This window comes from Mastigoproctus giganteus, chromosome 3 (genome assembly GCF_048544385.1).
Source record: "Mastigoproctus giganteus isolate SK-2022 chromosome 3, ASM4854438v1, whole genome shotgun sequence".
Taxonomy (NCBI): domain Eukaryota; kingdom Metazoa; phylum Arthropoda; class Arachnida; order Uropygi; family Thelyphonidae; genus Mastigoproctus; species Mastigoproctus giganteus.
Window position 1 is genome coordinate 141,501,265 of NC_143577.1, and position 18,657 is coordinate 141,519,921.

The 18,657-nt window shown below is 35.0% G+C and overlaps 1 protein-coding gene across 3 annotated transcripts in view; it reads right to left on the minus strand.

Annotated features, from left to right (window-relative positions):
- The window catches only part of LOC150088293 (COMM domain-containing protein 4), a 104,837-nt gene that overhangs the window by 19,036 nt on the left and 67,144 nt on the right, over positions 1–18,657 (minus strand). For 2 of the 3 annotated variants that reach the window (XM_090370680.1, XM_090370683.1), the window contains exon 6: positions 10,932–11,012. The exons of the other annotated variant lie outside the window; for it this stretch is intronic. In XM_090370680.1, coding sequence (XP_090226806.1) covers positions 10,932–11,012 — 81 coding nt within the window. The remainder of the gene's footprint in view (positions 1–10,931; positions 11,013–18,657) is intronic. 3 annotated transcript variants of the gene reach the window in all.

Genomic DNA, 18,657 nt, shown 5'->3' on the forward strand with positions numbered 1-18,657 from the left:
GTGCCACCTAGCATATTAATTTAATAATAATTTTATTTATTAAGTAACACTAGATACCATCTGCACTTTGCTGCTATAGCAGCTACCAGGATGAATGGAAAAGAAACCAGAGACCAACAGAAACAACAGGCATATTAAGCTCAAAGACAGAACACAAGGAGATGAAGGCATGCCTGACTGAGAAATACCACCAGAGACTGAGAAGCCTGTTAAAATCAAAGCTGAATGGCAAAAACATGGTCACAGCCATAAACACCTATGGTGTTTACATAGGCCAATACATAGTCCAAATGTGGCATTTTTTACCTACTATGAGCTGTTTGCTTGTTTGCTTGCTTACTTTCTTCATGCAAAATACACATTTCTGCTGTCTTCCAGCTTCAGTTCATTCAAGAATGTGACCAATTGGTGAAAATCTAACTTCAGGGACTACTTCAAGGAATATTTTTTAGGACAACCAACATTTTTGGAATCAGACTGGGACTCAAGCATTAAATAAGCTTGAGTAATAGAGCATTTTAAATATAGCAAAGACAGAGAATCTTCTGCAATCATGGAATGCAAAATCTATGCATTTACTATTGCAACATCAAGACAGTTAGTAAACAAGCTAAAGTACCATTTCTTGGATCTGATTCCAATTTGATATTTCTGAATGAGCCAATCAAGATGAATCAACCCCACCCATAAATCTGTGGTATGCTTATTTCTTTTTGATGGGAATTAGACCATCTCTTAGCACTTCTAAGAAGGTTGAGTGATTAGTGGTTTATGCCTACTGCAACTATGCTGTTTTCATTCCATTTTAAAAATAATAATTCTTTCTCATCAAACTTGTAGTCAGAGGCTCCATGTTCTTCTTTTTCCATGCATTTTTCATCTTTCAGTAGGCATCTTGTAGTTGCTTGTCAGTAGCCATCATGATCCTGATTCCTAAGGATTTCATGTGCACTAACAAACTGTAACTTGTGAAAAAGGTGTCAATATATAATTCATAATCTCCTGGAGTTTTTAAATGTCATAAACAAAACCACCTTTGAATCAAGGTTTTGTTTACTACTCAGTGATGAAAATTCATAGCTTTCAGAAAAAAAAAAAAAAAAAAAAAAAAAATATATATATATATATATATATATATATATATAATATCAACTACTGGAAATAATTAGTTGCAATGTTGAAAAGCTGCCCATAAACTACAATTTTTTTATAATTTTTTATAATTTTTATAATCAAAGAAAACAAAGATTTTGTCATATACGTGACCATGGTCCTAAAATCATGGACCAAGGTTATAGTAGCTACTAAACAGAGAATATTTAATATTATGAAGGGTAACATACCAAAATATAATGAATAAATAATAATTTTTGTAAATATGACTATTTAATTGAAAACATCTATAAATAATTGTCAATATAACTCAAAAAAAAAAAAAAAAAAAAAAGACGTAAAGTCTGTGATTTTCCTCTGTTTACTAAACTCAGGGTTCAGAATTGGCAATTTTTCCAGAAATTGAGGCTAAAAATTTTCATTACACTTTCCTTTAATAAAATAATTTATAGAAACCTAGATTGGGTAGTCCTTAAAAAAGGACCACAGTTGCTAATGGGTTAATTCCATTTTTCGATTTGGAGACATCCAAACATTGCATTTCAAGATTGGTTTTCATATTACTAAATGCTTTAATAACATCAACTTGCCATTATTCCAGTCCCTGGGTGTATTACTAGGTTAATTATGCTGTGGATCATTAAGTGATCCAGGGATCAATTATGAGATTTTAAATTATTTTTAATTTATTATTTTTATGGATATTTTGTTACAAATGACAAAATATACTTCCTGTACAAATCCACACAGATTTATTACACACGCATTCAGATTAAAAAAAAAAATCAATCAGTGGTGATATCAAATTTCTGAACTGAATCAAATGAATTGACTCATCTCTGTTTTAATTTTCATGTATATGATGGGGGACATTTAGAAATACAAGGTCTTCATAAAGTCTTCGTGCACTTCATGAAGATAAAGTGCAGAAAGAGATGAAATTTAATATCATAAGTTGTATGTATGACAGAAACTATATTAAGGGTGACCATATTGTTCTCAAGTGGACAATGACAAAGTTTCTAGTCAAGGCAAGAATTTTAAGTTCAAGAAATGGTGGACTGGCTAGGGAGGTTCTTGCACCCAACCAGTTGGGGCAAATATTTTAAACTTTTTCTCTTTTATGGGTTTTTTCACCGTCATGGGTACTGGTACCAAGTACATGGGGTGGTTTGCTATGTCTAGCAACCATTATATTACTGTTGGTTGATGAACTCTCTTATTATCCTACAGGTGTTCAGGATCACAGCTTTCTGAAGTTCCATGGTACTTCCCTGATCCACATAGGTTTTTGGAGGTTGCTGGTGTTGGGCACCAGTATGACAATCAGGCAGGTAGTACTTTCCTTCTTGTCAATGAGGGTTATTATAATGTTATTATGGCACAGTCCCAGTACAGTTTGTGAGTAGAGGTCTCTAGTATGGCATGAGGTTTGTACTTGTAATATGGTACACTTTCTTTGATCAACTTATTTTTGCGCTAGCTTCGGATTGTATTATCCTGGTAACCTGGTCATGCCTCTGAGTGTACTCCATGTGGGTGATCACCCTGCATTGCACGGTGATCCACTGGATTTTTTTTTGGGCCAGGCGTCATCATTAACATTTTCCATCTCTCACTACAGGGTCCTTGGCAATGCATTTCTTGTAGTTCCTGATATTGATTACCAAGGATTCAAGCATGAATCCTTCAGTCTTGGGGAAGAGCTTCCCATTCATTGGCCATGCACTGGAAGCCATTTTATCTATGTGAACTTGACAGAGATCATTGTAGTGTCTGCCATGGAAATGTCTTCTTTGCCCATCTTTTTGTCTTTGGTTTTTTTTTTTTTTTTTTTGTCTCTTTGAGTGCAGTCTCCTTGTTAAGGTTGAGTGTTGTGTGCTGTTTGTATATCCTTCTGATGGCTTGATAGAATAGTGATGTGTTTTCCTGGAAGTAATCCCATGGGTTCTTAGCTGCCTCTCTTGTTCAATGAAATCAGTCAATCCCCTCCCTCCTTCTTTCTGAGCTATGGTCAATTTCTCAATGGCCGACTGCAGGTAGTGTTGGCTGTTGGTATTATTAACCTCAGGGGCTCACATCTGGTGAGTATGGGCTTGGCACACCCAGGGTCCTGAGCTGGATATCATCATTCTTCTCTCTTTCTCTCTTGGTAATTACTTTCTACTTCTGACTCTTGTTTATTTTCTCTCTCTCTCTCAGGATAATTCAAAATTTTTTTAAAAATTTTTTTTTGGCTGGTGCTTATGCTGCACCAGCATAGCTAATAATAATAATTATTATTATTATTATCTTGGATAATTGCATAATCTCCTCCAGCTTGGTGTTGTTCCACTCTATGATCCTGAAGGAGTATGTGAGTACTGGGACACCATAGGTGTTTATGGCTGTGACATGTTCTTGCCATTCAGATTTGATTTTAACAGGCTTCTCAGTTTCTGATGGTATTTCTCAGTCAGGCAGGCCTTGATCTCCTTGTGTTCTAACTGTCCTTGAGCTTTGTTTTTTTCTGTTCGTCTCTGGTTTCTTTTCCATTCATCCTGGTGGCTGCTATAGCAGCAAAGTGCAGATGGTATCTAGTGTTACTTAATAAATAAAATTATTATTAAATTATTAATAAAATTAATAATTAAATAATAAGGTAACTATTTACTTGTAATCCACAGTTGCATCATCACAAAAACACCAAAGGACCGAACAGAAACTAATTCTTATAACACGGTTACAGTTATGTATTATTTAAATGGTTAAATTAATTAGGATTATCTATTAAGTACTGATTAGATGGAATTAAGAATAAGGTAAAGATCTCCAGGTTCCAGGATTCTAGATTGCTTTTGACAGGTTGTTTTCCAGTTGCTTTTGATCGTGTTTGGCATAAAGGTCTCCTAAATAAGCTTCCATCATTTGGTATTTTTGTAATTGGGTATCCAGTTTTTTTCTCTGATCGCTCACTGCGGGCAATGGTAGATGGCTTACTGTCTTCTAATTTCTTCACTAATGCTGGTGTTCCCCAAGGTTTAGTTCTGTCTCCTATTCTTTTACTCTTGTATATTAATGACCTTCTTCCATTGGCCAGAAATCCTATCCATAATTTTTCTGATGATAGCACATTGCATTCCACTTTTAAGTTTGAGAAACCTTGCCATGCACAAACAGCTCTTATTTCTCAAGTATCTACTACCAATCTCTCTTGGCATATGCACATAAATGTTGGTTCCTCTGCATCTAAAAAATTGGATTTCCTTTTACGACCTCAGCATTACTTTTTTTTCCAAACAGCTACTCACTCTGTAGTAGATAGCGAAAATTGTACTTATGGAGAAGAGATGTCGGCTCACATGTTTCAGTGTAATGACTATGTTGACATTAGGAGTCAACTAGAATTGTCTTTAGGAGGATTGGAACAACAGTTCCTATGGAGTATGTTTGTAGAAAGGTGTAAATTTACTTACTTTAATAATTTTTGTCGTTTCTATATTTAAAAGGAGAGCGCAGTTGAAGTTATATAGTAGAGCCCACCTCCCTCACAGTGGCAGGGATGGAAGCCTAGTCCATTGGGATGGGCTAGGTTTCCCCATCCCTGGGATATGCAATGATTGTTCAAAATCTAATTCCACTTGACTAGGAGCAAATATGTTATCCAATTTCACTATGCTGATATGACAACTATATAAATTTTGGCAATGACATCTATAACATGTAATAGATGTGTAATAATATCTTAACAGCCATCTCCAAGCCATATATCTTAACCTGGGAATAGAAACAGAATCATGATAAATCATACAGAAAATGATAAAAGAAAATTTAATTTTAGTGTTATCCTCCACAAAAACTGGAAGCTCAATATAACAAATAAGGTACATGTTACCTTATGTTATAAGAACAAACTTATTGGAACATAAACAAAGAACATAAACTTATTGGTAACAATGCATTAGCAGCACTCCAACACCTAATGAATGTCTTGGCTGGCCAAGGCATATGCATAGGTTTTATAAAATACCATATGAAAATAGCCATTAAGACTGCTGCCTGTACCTTATGCAGTAATTTCAATCCACAATACATTATAAACCAATTATGGAATAATGTGAATACAAGTGTTGAATTAGTTTGCTTTCAGATAGAATTCAATGTATGACTGCACTGATAACAGAAATGCTTCAAAATTTTTCAAAATACATATTAAATATATTTTTAACATGTACATATTAAAAGTACAGCAGACTCTCAATTTACCGGATTGGATTAACTGGGACAGTTCAAGACTCCAAATTAAAAAAAAAAAAAAAAATCAACCAGAAAATCATAAGATTCAAGTAATAACTAGAATAGATATAAACAGATGTTTTTCAAGTCGTAAATAAGTGGCGTTATAAGTTGTCATTGGGAGATGATGTACCTATTATTTTGCAACCCCCACTGTCTTTGCACCCACCACTCAAAAAAAAAAAAAAAAAAAAGGGGAAGAAATGTTTAGTTCGTTTTTGGTGTGTCACGGCGATTCTTGTGTTCCGTTGTACCACAAAAAGGCAAATTTTGTTTTGTTATTTACGTCAGGGATGTTGAAATTTTTTTTATAGTAAATATTTTTTTCGTATAAAAATTGTGAAAATGATGGGTAAACGAAAAAGACTGTTGTTGTTGTTTGGTTTTTAGGAGCATTAGCAACTAAGGCCATATTGCTCCAGGATATGCGGTGGTCATTCCCTGACTTTTCCGCATCCTTCATATTTGGTGGTGACGGGCTCGAACCCCGGTCTAATCAAGAAGCGTGTGATACGCACTGCTGCTGCTCCTTCCCACCTGGCTACGGAGGCACCACGCAAAAGACTGCGCTTTCAGTTAAACAAAAACTTAAAATTATTCAAAAGTTTGAAAACTGTGCATCCATTAAATCTTTAATGAATCACTATAATGTTGGTGACTAAACCATATGCGACATTGTAAAAAATAAAGGGAAGTATCGTATTGGACATGCAAGTAGTGTGTGGTAAGTTTTTTCATTTTTTATCTATCGCCATACTTTATACACAGGTTGCTGAACATTTTTCGATACAGTAAGTCCCCGACTTATGCAACTTTCGACTTATGTAAATTTTTTTCACCCAATTTTTTTTTTTTAAGGCAAACAAAAAAGTAATAAATAATCAATAGCAACAATCATGGCACGCACAAATTGCACAAGTGAGATATGGAGTAACAAGCAAAAAATAGGAAAGAAGAGAAGATTCTTAAAAAAATTTTTTTTTTTTATATGACTGTAGGATTTCAGTGAAGGGGACACCATAATATAAAAACCTACAGAATTCCAGCTATTGGTATTATCGCAAATGCAATAAGATTGAGTTTACCACCCGCTTATAATTAGATGCACTAACAGAAAAGCCTAATAAACTGGAAAGTGCAAATTGTTTTTATTGTTCTATGGTAGTGACCTCCAGAAATGTGCTTTAGTAAAATGTGATCTCGTGTGGGGTGATAGTGAGTTTTTGCCTTAAATCTGTGAAGTTCTTTATAGAAAACTTCATTTGACCGTTATCATGGTGACAACTAAGAGAATAAGTGACAGCGGTACTAGTAAATCTACCAACAAAAGAAAAACGAGCGATTTGGATCAGAAAATGGTCAAACATTAAACAAGTATCACGCTGAATTGAGATTTGTGAATAATAATATAGTAGCAATATGTTATTAGTTATTCCCGAGTTACGTAAGAAGTCCTGGAACGTATCCCTTACGTATGTCAGGGACCTCTGTATTTTTGGATTAACCGGGAAACTGATTATCCAGGAATTTTTTTTTTTTTTTACCATACATATCCTGGAAAATTGAGAGTCTACTGTATGTATCTAAATTGTACCAAATATGAAGGCAATAAAAATAAGTCTTTAATTTGCCAAAACCACCTCGTTTTGCCACTATAATCTCTGTTTCTTTACAATGACACACTGCACTGATGTCTCATTATTGAGACATAAAAACACCCTCCCAAACCTCAAAAGCACCTATAGGATATTCCCAAGACATTATCCGTGATCCACATACAGATTATTATTCCAAACATCTTAGACTATTAATGCTATATACTATTCCTACATGAATAACATTTTATAATTTCTTAAGTTAATTTCAATTCTATTAGTTTCTCTTAGTAATTTTTAATTTATTATTAATGACTGATTGTCATTTACTTTTAAGAGGATGTATCTTTTGACTTTGTTTGCATAGGCTTTATTTCCTTACCCAAGTTTACTGTAAATATAAATGTGAAAAATAATGTGATATTTTGCTGATGGGTATAATTATGCATACTAAATCAACAACCCAATATTTCTAATTATTTTAATATGTATTTATAATGTATAGACTATATAATATATACAATGTAGAATGAAAAAATGAAATTCATTGATAATTACTTTTAAAATTTATAAAGCAGCCACAATTACAAGTAGCTGCTTTATAAATTTTAAAAGTTTAGGTAAAAAAACAAAACAAAAATAGTGATGTGAAAAACTGTTACAAAATAATTAAAAAAAAAAAACATACTGTGTTAATAAAAAATATATTTCAGAACTACATTGCATATGGTATTATTAACCAGACTTCAAAAAAAGAATGAAAAATATATGTGACTGCACTATTAACACTTTTAAAATTAGAGTTCCGGATACTCTAGTGTCAAATGCAACTTGAAGAGCTAATGCCTGATAAAGAGCTAATAATACTTTCAGTTCAGCAGCTGCTCTTACGTTAGTTTCTGCTTTTGAGCCATCTTTGTATTTAAATATCTGAGTGTACAATTCTCACTTTAACAGACCAAAGTACAACAGAAATAACAGACATAAACAGATGGTGCCCAACGAACAAGACTTTTCTTCAATACAGGATCTGGGGACATAACTGCCTCAGTGTAATGGAATTTATTGGAGTTAAAATAATGTCACAACAAAACAGAATTCTAGGGAAACAAGATTTAATGAGGTACCGCACAGTTGGTACATTAAGCTGGGGTTACTGCTACCACATGCAGTACTATGCATTTATCAATGTTAAACTTCAGTTGCCACTTCTCAGCTCACCTGCTCAACTTTTCTAGATCCTGTTGCAGTAGCATACTGTCATTAACAACCTTGCCAACTTGGACATTGCCTGATCTTCCTTTATCAATTTTATTGATAAACAGACAACAATGGGCCCAACACAACCCCGGCAGGCTAAACTAATAACATTAGTCCACGAAGAGCAGTGTCCATTGATTACCACTCTCAGTCTTCTCCCACTCAACCATCCCTTTATCCATAGCAACTTGCTTTGAAGTCACTCTCCTCCAATTTGTACAGCAGTCTTCCACGTGTAACAGTATCAAGAGCTTTCCTGAAATCCAAGTACATGAAAAACTATTTATCAAAATTATTTTTTGCATTGGTTTCCTTTGTGACCACATCATAGTATCCAATAAAATTAGTCAGACAAGACTTCCCCTAACAAACCCATGCTGTGTCTGAATTATTACTGCGGCCGTGTCTAGATGAACCAGAAGCAATGCTTCTTTAACTAGCGACTCTATTATTTTCCCTGGAACAGAAGTTAAACTAACAGGTCTGTAATTACTCGTGTCACCCTTTGATCCTGCTTTGTGAATTGGAGATACATTTCCACATCTCAAGTCTATAGGGACCTAGGGACAATTATTTTCCCTGGAACAGAAGTTAAACTAACAAGTCTGTAATTACTTGTGTCACCCTTTGATCCTGCTTTGTGAACTGGAGATACATTTCCACATTTCAAGTCCATAGGGACCTCCCCCGAGTCCAAGGATGCTCTCATAATTATGGTTAAGGGTTTCCTTATTTCCTTTGCTACCTCCTTTAATATAACTGGATAGATCCCATCAACCCCAGGTGCCATTCTTATGTTTAACTTCAACAATTTATCCTCCACTTTGCTCTCAGTTATTACAAAATCATTTAGCTCCCTGTTAGAGTTTAATAAACTTTTGGCCTCCACTTGCCCACAGAATTCCTCATGTGTGAATGTAGATGCAAAATACTCAGTCAGTTTTTCAGCTACCTGAGCAGGATCATCAACAGTCAAACCATCGATATCAGTTGGACCAATCTGATTCATCCCCTTCCTTCTAGAGTTCATGTGGGTAAATAAATCTTTTGTATTTCTCTCTGCATTCTTTGCCAAAGATTTCTTGTAATCTGTCTTTGCTTGGCTAACCTCCTTTGTGACTTGATTACAGACTAGCTTATATCTACCATAGGCCTGATAATTTATAAGCATCCTATGCATTTTTCTTCTCTGCCTTGACTCTGATTTGTTCGTCTGACATCCATTTAGGCCTAAACCTTGAACATTACTTCTTAGTGGAATGAAAAACCTAGTAGCTCCCAATATTAATTCCTTGAATTCTTCCCATTTAGAATTTCCTTTTAGTAACATCATCAGTAGATCCCACTGTATAGAATTGAAAAACTGTCTGAGACCACTGTAGCCACCTTTATGAAAGAAAAAACCCTTCCCTTTAACCTTGATGGTAGTTACATCTTTAAGTAAATCCCACATCAGTTTACTATGATCACTACCACCTATTGGTTCCTTTATCTGCAGATTCTTAACGCATGAATAATCACTGCTGATAATAAGATCAAGAGTATTATTCCCTCTGGTTGACTTTTGAAAATGTGCTGTAGAAAATAATCATCCAATAAATTCACAAAATTCTTTCTAGTGTGCAAGTGACCAATCTACAAGTTCCAGTCAATATCTGGGAAGTTAAAATCCCCCATTATAAGACACTCTGATTTACTGGCCCACTCTATTTCTCTGTACAGTTGTTCGTTGTACTCATCAGTCATTAGGCCTATAACACGTTTCCTCATTTTTGCTTTCCCAGTGCTTATGGAACACCAAACCAATTTAGGATTGCACAGCCCAGACATGTCAACTGGATGCACTGTCTTAGATTTTGTTTCTTACCTAATGGCATAACCCTCCTCCCTTTCTAGCCTTTCTCTACACATTGTACTCCCTAAATTCCAATTCTGCATTTCGTATATATGTGACACCATATCTCCGATATCCCAACAATATCTGCCTTTGATATCTTGATTAGCAACTGAATTTCATCATATTTATTTACTATACTCCTAGCATCTTTGTACATATTCAGTATACATATCCCAATATGAGAAAATTTGCCCATACCAGATGGCCTGGTAATAATGCAGCATTATAGATTGCCATATGACCTTTACTTTTAGTTCATACACTTTTACTGAAAAAAAAAAAAAAAAGGGCATTGTATTGGCAAAGCATAGAATGCTTCTCAAATTATATGTAACAAGCTACAATGTTCAAGTCGTTCATTTTAAGGTGCATAGTATATAGTTTTGATGAATCATATAAACAACACTATATAGCTGATTTCTGAGTATGGCATTACTTAAGGTTAGAGACATGATGCAATATTGTTATAGACAGTCTGTCTGCAGAACTTCTGAGTACTTTAAAGGGGAAATGTTTTTCTCAAATGTCCCATATTTACCACAGAGAAAGTTCAGATAATTGCATACTATTTAAATTTTTTCATACTCCTTTATAGTTGTAAACTTTGCTTAAGCAACTTTCTATCCTTGCTAATAACATTTGTAAATTATTTCAGTTTTACACATGTTAGTTTAGAAGTGAGAGTTTATCTCAAATAGATCTAAATAAACATAATAAATAAATATTATTAAATATCTACATGAAAAACATTTTACCCATTAATTACAAAAAACATTTGGGAAAGTACTTACACTTTAAACTGTCTTTCCGCAGCTGTTGCTGAATATCAAAATATTTTTCAGCAAAGACCTTGCATAAAGTGGATGCATGCTCTAAAATTAAGAATAAGTTTAAAGAAAGAAAACTAATCAGATTGAAGTTTAAAAGTGCACCCAAAAATAATATACATTAAATTTTTTTTACACATACAGTGGCTATGAAATAATGACTGCATGTGCAGCCACTACACACCAAGAGCCACCTGTGAAACAAAGGCAGAGTAGTTAATCTTAAACCATTCCCTACTTGTCGGCCAAGTCACATTCCAACATGCTAACTGCTGTGCAGTGAGACAGGTTTTCATTACCTTGTGTTTTTTTTTGCAGTTTGCTGGTAAAATTAGCATTAGCAGAGGAATATGATGCAAGAAAGCAAGCTTATACAGCTTCAGTTAAAAAAAAAAAAACCACCCTTCCCATTTCCCCCATCCATTGGCTCCAAATGTTCATCTAGTTCTGCCTTGAATTTATTTAAGTTGTCAACTTCTACAACAACAGATGGAAGTTAGTTCCAGCAATCAACCACCTGCTGGCTAAAGGCAAACTTCCGCTCATCTATTTTACAACTGTCTTTCCTCAATTTGAAATTATCTTCCAGCAGGAAATTAATCTAGGCAAGAGGAAGAGTCTCATCAGCATTGAGCATGCTCAACCCATTCAAGGCCTTATCTCCTTCAATCAGATCACCTCACAGGTGCCTAGTCTGTAATTTCCAAAACTTAAGCCTTTTTTCATAAAAACAACCCTTTGTTCAATCACTAATCTTGTTGCCCTTCACTGTACTCATTCCAGCAGCTCTACATCCTTCCTAAAATGAGGCCTCCAGACCTGTATAGTGGTGTGGCCTGACCATTGCCTTATACAAGAGCATAATCCCCTCCTTATCCCTGCTAGAAAAACTCCAATATATCATTATTGAGCACTGCTCAGAAAACTTCATATCTGACGGCACAATTACCTCCAGGTCTTTTTCATTCTCCACTACCCTGAGTGTAGTACCACACAGTTGTATGTTACTCTGGGGTTACTGCTACCCATATGCAATACGGGTATATTTGTCAATGTTAAACTTCAGTTACCACCTATCAGCCCATCTGCTCATTTTTTCTAGATCCTGTTGCAGTAGCATACTGTCATTGGTGTCATTAACAACCTCACCAACCTTCGTATCATTTGCAAACTTGCAAATTAAGCCAGATATAACTTCATCAATATAATCAATAAATACAAAAAACAACAATGGGCCAAACACCGAAACTTGGAGGACTCCACTAATAAGATTACTCCATGAAGAGCAGTGTCTATTGATTATCACTCTGTCTTCTCCCACTCAACCATCCCTTTATCCACAGCAGCAATTTGCCTCCAATGCACACTGCTCCAATTTGTGCAGCAGTATCAAAAGCCTTCATAAAATCCAAGTATATGATATCAAAATTATTCTTCACATCCAGTTCCTTTGTGACCATACCATAATATCCAGTCAAATTGGCCAGACAAGACTTCCTCTTAACAAATTAGAAGTTAAAATAACAGGTCTGTAATTACTTGTGCTAACCTTTGATCCTCCATTGTGAATTGGGGTCACATTTGCACATATCCAGTCCATGGGTACCTTCCCTGAGTTCAAGGAAACTCTCATAATTATGGCTAAGGGTTTGCTTACTTCCTTTGCTGCCTCCTTTAATATAACTGGATAGATCCCATCCACCCCAGGTGCCTTCCTTATGTTCATCTTCAACAATATCTCCTCCATTTTGCCCTGAGTTATTACAAAATCATTTAGCTCACTGGCGGGGTTTAATACATGCCCTCTGGCATTCCCCTTCCTGAATAACTCCTCATGTGTAAATATAGATGCAAAATACTCATTCAGTTTGTTAGCTACCTGAACAGGATCATCAACATTGAACCATCGATATCAAGTGGACCAATCTGATTCATCCCCTTCCTTCTAGAGTTTACATAAGTAAAGAACTCTTCGCTGTTTTCTTTGTATCCTTTACCAAAGATTTCTCGTAATCTGCCTTTGCCTGCCTAACCTTTTTTGTGACTTGATTACAAACCAGCTTATATCTACCATAGGCTTCAATGTCACCCGTTAATTTATATGTATCCCATGCATTTTTCTTCTCTGCCGCATGCCTAATTAGTTCATTTGGCATCCATTTAGGACTAAACCTTGAACAATATTTCTTAGTTGGTGTGAAAAGCCTAGTAGCTTCCAAGATTAATTCTTTGAATGCTTCCCATTTAAAATTTGCTGTTAGTAACATCATCAGTTGGTCCCACCATATAAAATTTAAAAACTGTCTCAGTCCACCGTAGTCACCTTTACGAAAGCAAAAACCCTTCCCTTTAACCCCTGATGGGTTACCTCTTTGAGTAAATCCCACATCAGCACACTGTGATCACTGCCACTTAGTGGTTCCTTTATCTGCAGATTCTTAATGCATGAAGAATCACTACTAATAACCAGATCAAGAGTATTACTCCCTCTCGTTGCCTCCCAAACATGCTGCTGTAGAAAACAATCATCTAATAAATCCACAAAAGTCTTGCTAGTGTGTGAGTGACCAACCCACAAGTTCCAGTCAATATCTGGGAAATTAAATTCCCCCATTATAAGACAATCTGATTTACTGGCCCACTCTATTTCTCTGTAAAGTTGTTCATTATACTCATCACAATGATTAGGCCTATAACACACTCCTACTCTCAATTTTGCTTCCCCAGTGCTTATGTCACATCAAACTGAACCAACACTGCACCATCCACCCATGTCAACTGGCTGCACTTCCTTAGATTTTATGTTAGGCAAAAGAATCAAAAAAAAGAATAATAAAAAAAACAGTATCAAGTATCAAAAAATGACAGACAAAACAGTTAAACGTTGAATAAACCTCAAATTTTTAACAAAAATAAAATAAACATCAACTGAAAGTTACGAGTTGTTGCATCAAGTTTATGGGGAAGATACTGTCAATGTCAAGAGCTCTCATGTTTGAATGTCATAAAAGATTTTTAGAAGGAAGAGAGAGAGAGAGAGAATGTGGAAAACAATGAACATCTAGGCCATCCAGTATTCATGAAAACTTATGTAAATATGGACTGGGTTGACTACATTGATTAGAAGTGATTGTCGATTAAACATTAAAATGGTTGCATCAGGACAAAGAAACAGATAAATTTTAACTGAAAATTGTGCACCCAGATGGTGCCAAAATTTTTGGCACCATCTGGGTGCACAATTTTCGCAAATAATGCATGATCATCTGGATAAGGCTGAAATTATACTTCAAACACAGCACACGTTTGTTAAGGGGGTACCAAGTTTGACCAATTTTATTGGTTACTACGATGTGGTCACAGAGGAACTGGAGGAAAAAATAATTTTTATACCATATACTTGGATTTCAGGAAAGCTTTTGATACTGTTGCACATAGAAGAGTGCTTTACAAATTGGAGTAGTGTGGTATTAAGGGTGTGGTATTGCTGCTATGGATAAAGAGATGGTTGAGTGGGAGAAGACAGAGAGTGATAAAAAGTGGAGTAATCATCATAGTAGAGTCTCTCAGGGTTCACTACCGGTGCATTATTTTCTATATTTATCAATAATACTGATGGAAGCATATCAGGCTTAATGTCCAAGTTTGCATGTGATATAAAGGTTGGCAGGGTGGTTAATGACAGTATGCTACTGAAACAGGATCTAGAAAAGTTGGGCAGATGGGCTGAGAAATGGCAACTTAAGTTAAATATTGATAAATGCAAAGTACTGCATATGGGCAACACCAACCCCAAGAATAATGTACTGACTGTGTGGTACTATGCTAGGGTTAGTGGAGAATGAAAAAGACCTATGAGTGCAGTCAGATATGAAGTTCTCTGAGCAATGCAGACAGGTGGCCAGGATAGTTCATGGAATTTTCTCAACGATACACAGGAATTTTGGTAGCAGGGATCAGGAGATGTTTATCCCACTGTATAATGCAATGGACAGGCCACATACTGCATACAGGTCTGGAGGCCTCCTTTTAGGATGGATGTGGAGTTCTGGAACAAGTACAGAAAAGGGAAACGAGATTGGTGAATGTAACAAAGGGATGTGCTTACTAAGAACTGCTTCAGTTCCGAAAATTGCAGCATCTGGAGACTAGGCACTTGCAGGGTTATCTGATTGAGGTGTTTAAGGCTTTGAATGAATTGAGCAAGCTTAATGCTGATGGGATTCTTCCTCTTGCTAAGACCACACACACAATGGCACACAAATTCAAATTGAGGAGGGAAAGTTGCAGAATATTTGTGTTTAGCGAATGGGTGGTTGATTGTTAGAAAAAACTTCTATTTGTTGTTGTGGAAGTTGATAGTTTGAATATATTCAAGGAACAACTAGAGAAACTATTGCAGAGAACAAATAGGTGAAATTGGAGAGTTTTATTGGCTGATGCTGTAAAAGAGCTTGCTTTCTTGCATCATTTGCCACTGCTAATGCTAAGAACCAGACTTTCTGAGTACTATAATTACTTGCAATGAACGTTGGCTTGTTCCAGTATAACCCTGAAACTAAAAGAGAGACAATGGAAGACAAAACTCCCCAGACCCAAAAAAGCAAGAATATCAAAATCAAAAATGAAAACTATGCTTCCTGTTTTCATTGATATTAGAGGAATTATTATGGCTGAATACATCCCACCTAATCAGATTGTCAAATTAAAACATATTACACGGAATTTCTGACAAGGCCGCATGAAAAAATTCAAAAGAAGAGACCTGAATTTGGAAGGATGGTTGGATGCTCCATCAAGACAGCACCCCAGCACACAATGCACACTCTGTTTACCAATTTCTGGTCAAAAAATAAATGACAAAAAAACAAACCTGTTCACCCAACTTGCCAGCACCTCGCAACTTCTTTCTCTTCCCTAAACTGAAAAGTGTACTCAGGGGAATCCATTTTCAGTACACTTAAAAGACATTCAGAAAAAAATTACCGAAGTGTTAAAAGGACTTATAGATGATGACTTACAGAAATTTTCTGTTCTTGGAAGAAATGTATGGAACAATGTGCACAAGACCAAAGCAATTATTTTAAAGGTATGAAATACTTCATATTTATTTCATTGTGACAGTCTTGTCATTTAATAGCAACTCTTTGCATCGCACAAAAACAAAATAGTAAGCAGTGATTTTGCTCAGCTCACAATAAGGATCCTTTTTTATCATATAAATTCAATTAAGTAGGCAGCTTCAAATATAATTTATCTGTTTAACACCGACTTTACTTTTTTTTTTTTTTTTCAGATTCTCCCCATTATTGGTATGTGCTTCTGTTACTGTCAAATGACGGTAGTTCACAGAATAATTTAGTTTAGTGCAAATAATATTTTAATGGTAACTTTAGAAAATCTGTACATGTTGCTTATTATTCATGTCCTTTCATACTGCATCCTGGTGAAAAATAAATGCCAAAAAATTAATAATGTTAAATAAATATATAATTTACAAAATTAAATTTTTTTTAAAATGAAAATAAATTCTATGACATGATTAACACTTCAATTTCTTAGTGAATAATTTTTTGATCATAAACTAATTAAGTTGTTATTAGTTGAATGTTTAGTTGTATAAGGTCTACCAACACAGCCAAGCCACATCTTGCCTTTCAAACTTTCTTGGGCAGTTGTCTGAATTTGAAGGTCATATAAAATTAAAATGTAGGGTTAGAAATGGGAATAGAGACTGATTTAACTTTAATATGGAAGGATCCCTGCCATAATAATGGCAGGTTAACATCCTTCCATTATTATGGCAGGGATCAAAAAGCTAAATGTCTAATATTTTAATGATATACACATATTCTTTGAGAATATGCTTTACTGCAAGCAGAAAGCAAAAGTGTGAAGAGTGGAGCTGGTCTTCTCCAGTAAGAAAAACATCAGTTAAGTAGGTATAACCAATATATGTCCAAGCAAATAAAATTCCAGCTTGACTCAAGTTCTACAAATGTGGTTTATGCTTAACTTGTATCAGCTTATTATTTTTTTGAATCTGCCAAGGCTCAAACCAATAGTAAATTGATACATGTAAAAGAAACCAAATCTGTGGAATTTGAATCCATATTTGCATCCACTGATTGGTTTCAGCTGATTGTTTTGCAGCTTGTACTTTGTCATTTCCTGGGATCTCTGAAGAAGCTGGACAAAAAGTAACCATTCACTTTCATTTCTTTGAGTTGACTTAGCATAATTATAATTTTTTTTCCACCATGATGAGATGAGTTCAAACAGTTCTGTCTACTACTGCTAATTTTACAGCATAGATTCAGCAGTATGGTTGTTGAATTCAGTTGGAAGCTGTATAGAGATGATGTTATTTGGAAAACTGCTGACGAACACCAATGTCCATTTCAGACTACGGACCATTTGTACATATTTTCAAAGAATGCAAGTAGTCTGTACATATGCTTTCTGAAGTTGTCAAACATTATACTTTGCAGGCTGACTAAAATTGTTTATTACAAGAGGCCTTGGCCATGGTAGGCCTCTTGTAATAAACTCATCAGCTTTACCTGTTTCTTGAATAAATTTCATTCTTCAAGAAACATGTAAAGGAAAGAAGGTGTACCTTCCAGCACTGAGTTAAATAAATGCAGGTTAATACTAGCAGTTTTATTATCCTTGGGTTTATTTGTGTAGTGCATTGTCCACTGTGAATCATGGAAATATGGGTGAATAGAATAAGGTTGTAAGCACTTAATTCTGACTATATAGTTCAGTAACAGCATCTCTCCAAAAATGAACCAGTAGTTTATATGCTTCGAGAAGTAATTAAGAATGATCATGCTGTTACTATAAAAATCTTTCAGAATACATATATTTGCAGTGGTTCAGAAAATTATAAGTAATTATAAAATATGACAACTACTGAAAAAAAAAAAAAGAAAGATTATGGAAGTCGCACAGCCTGAAAGAGAAAGAAGTTATGGTCATAAATCCAAAAAACTATGCAACTATAAATGACAGGACCACTTAAAGTGATTATTTCTGGAATCCAGTGATATCTAATTATGATTCCCTTAAGTGTCAGCGTGAATTTTAGTATTCCTTCATTACTGGTTTGACTTTTGATCTGCATCAATAATATTTTTTTGGGATAGAATTTCAGCCATAAAAAAATAATAAAAGGAAATTTGCTAGTCTTCATGAAGCCAATTCTTGCATATAATTATCAAGCATTATAAGCAGGAAGTAAAAATTAATGGTGTTTGTAGCATCCAATAAAAGACAAAATTCTAGTACATCTTTTCATCTGAAGCAAAAAAACTGAAATACTCACTAGAATCAGAGGTTCTAGAGTTCTAGTGACACTGATGTGCACGGGAGTTTCAATTTTTGTTTCTTTACAAGTGTCACACATCGAAAACAATTGGTTTGACTTTCAATCTGTATATTAATTCTTTTGTTATAGAAGTTTAGCCATAAAATATAATAAAAGGAAAATTTCTGTTAGTCCTCATGAAGCCAATTCTTGCATATAAATTATCACGCACTCTAAAGCAAAAATTTAAAAATAGCAGCATCTGCAGTATCTGGACCCTGTCAAGATAGCCTTAAGGCAGTTAAAAGTTGGTTAACATATTTGATTGCTGGTTGGTTGGCATCCAATAAAAGACAAGAGTTACCATCATCTTTAATT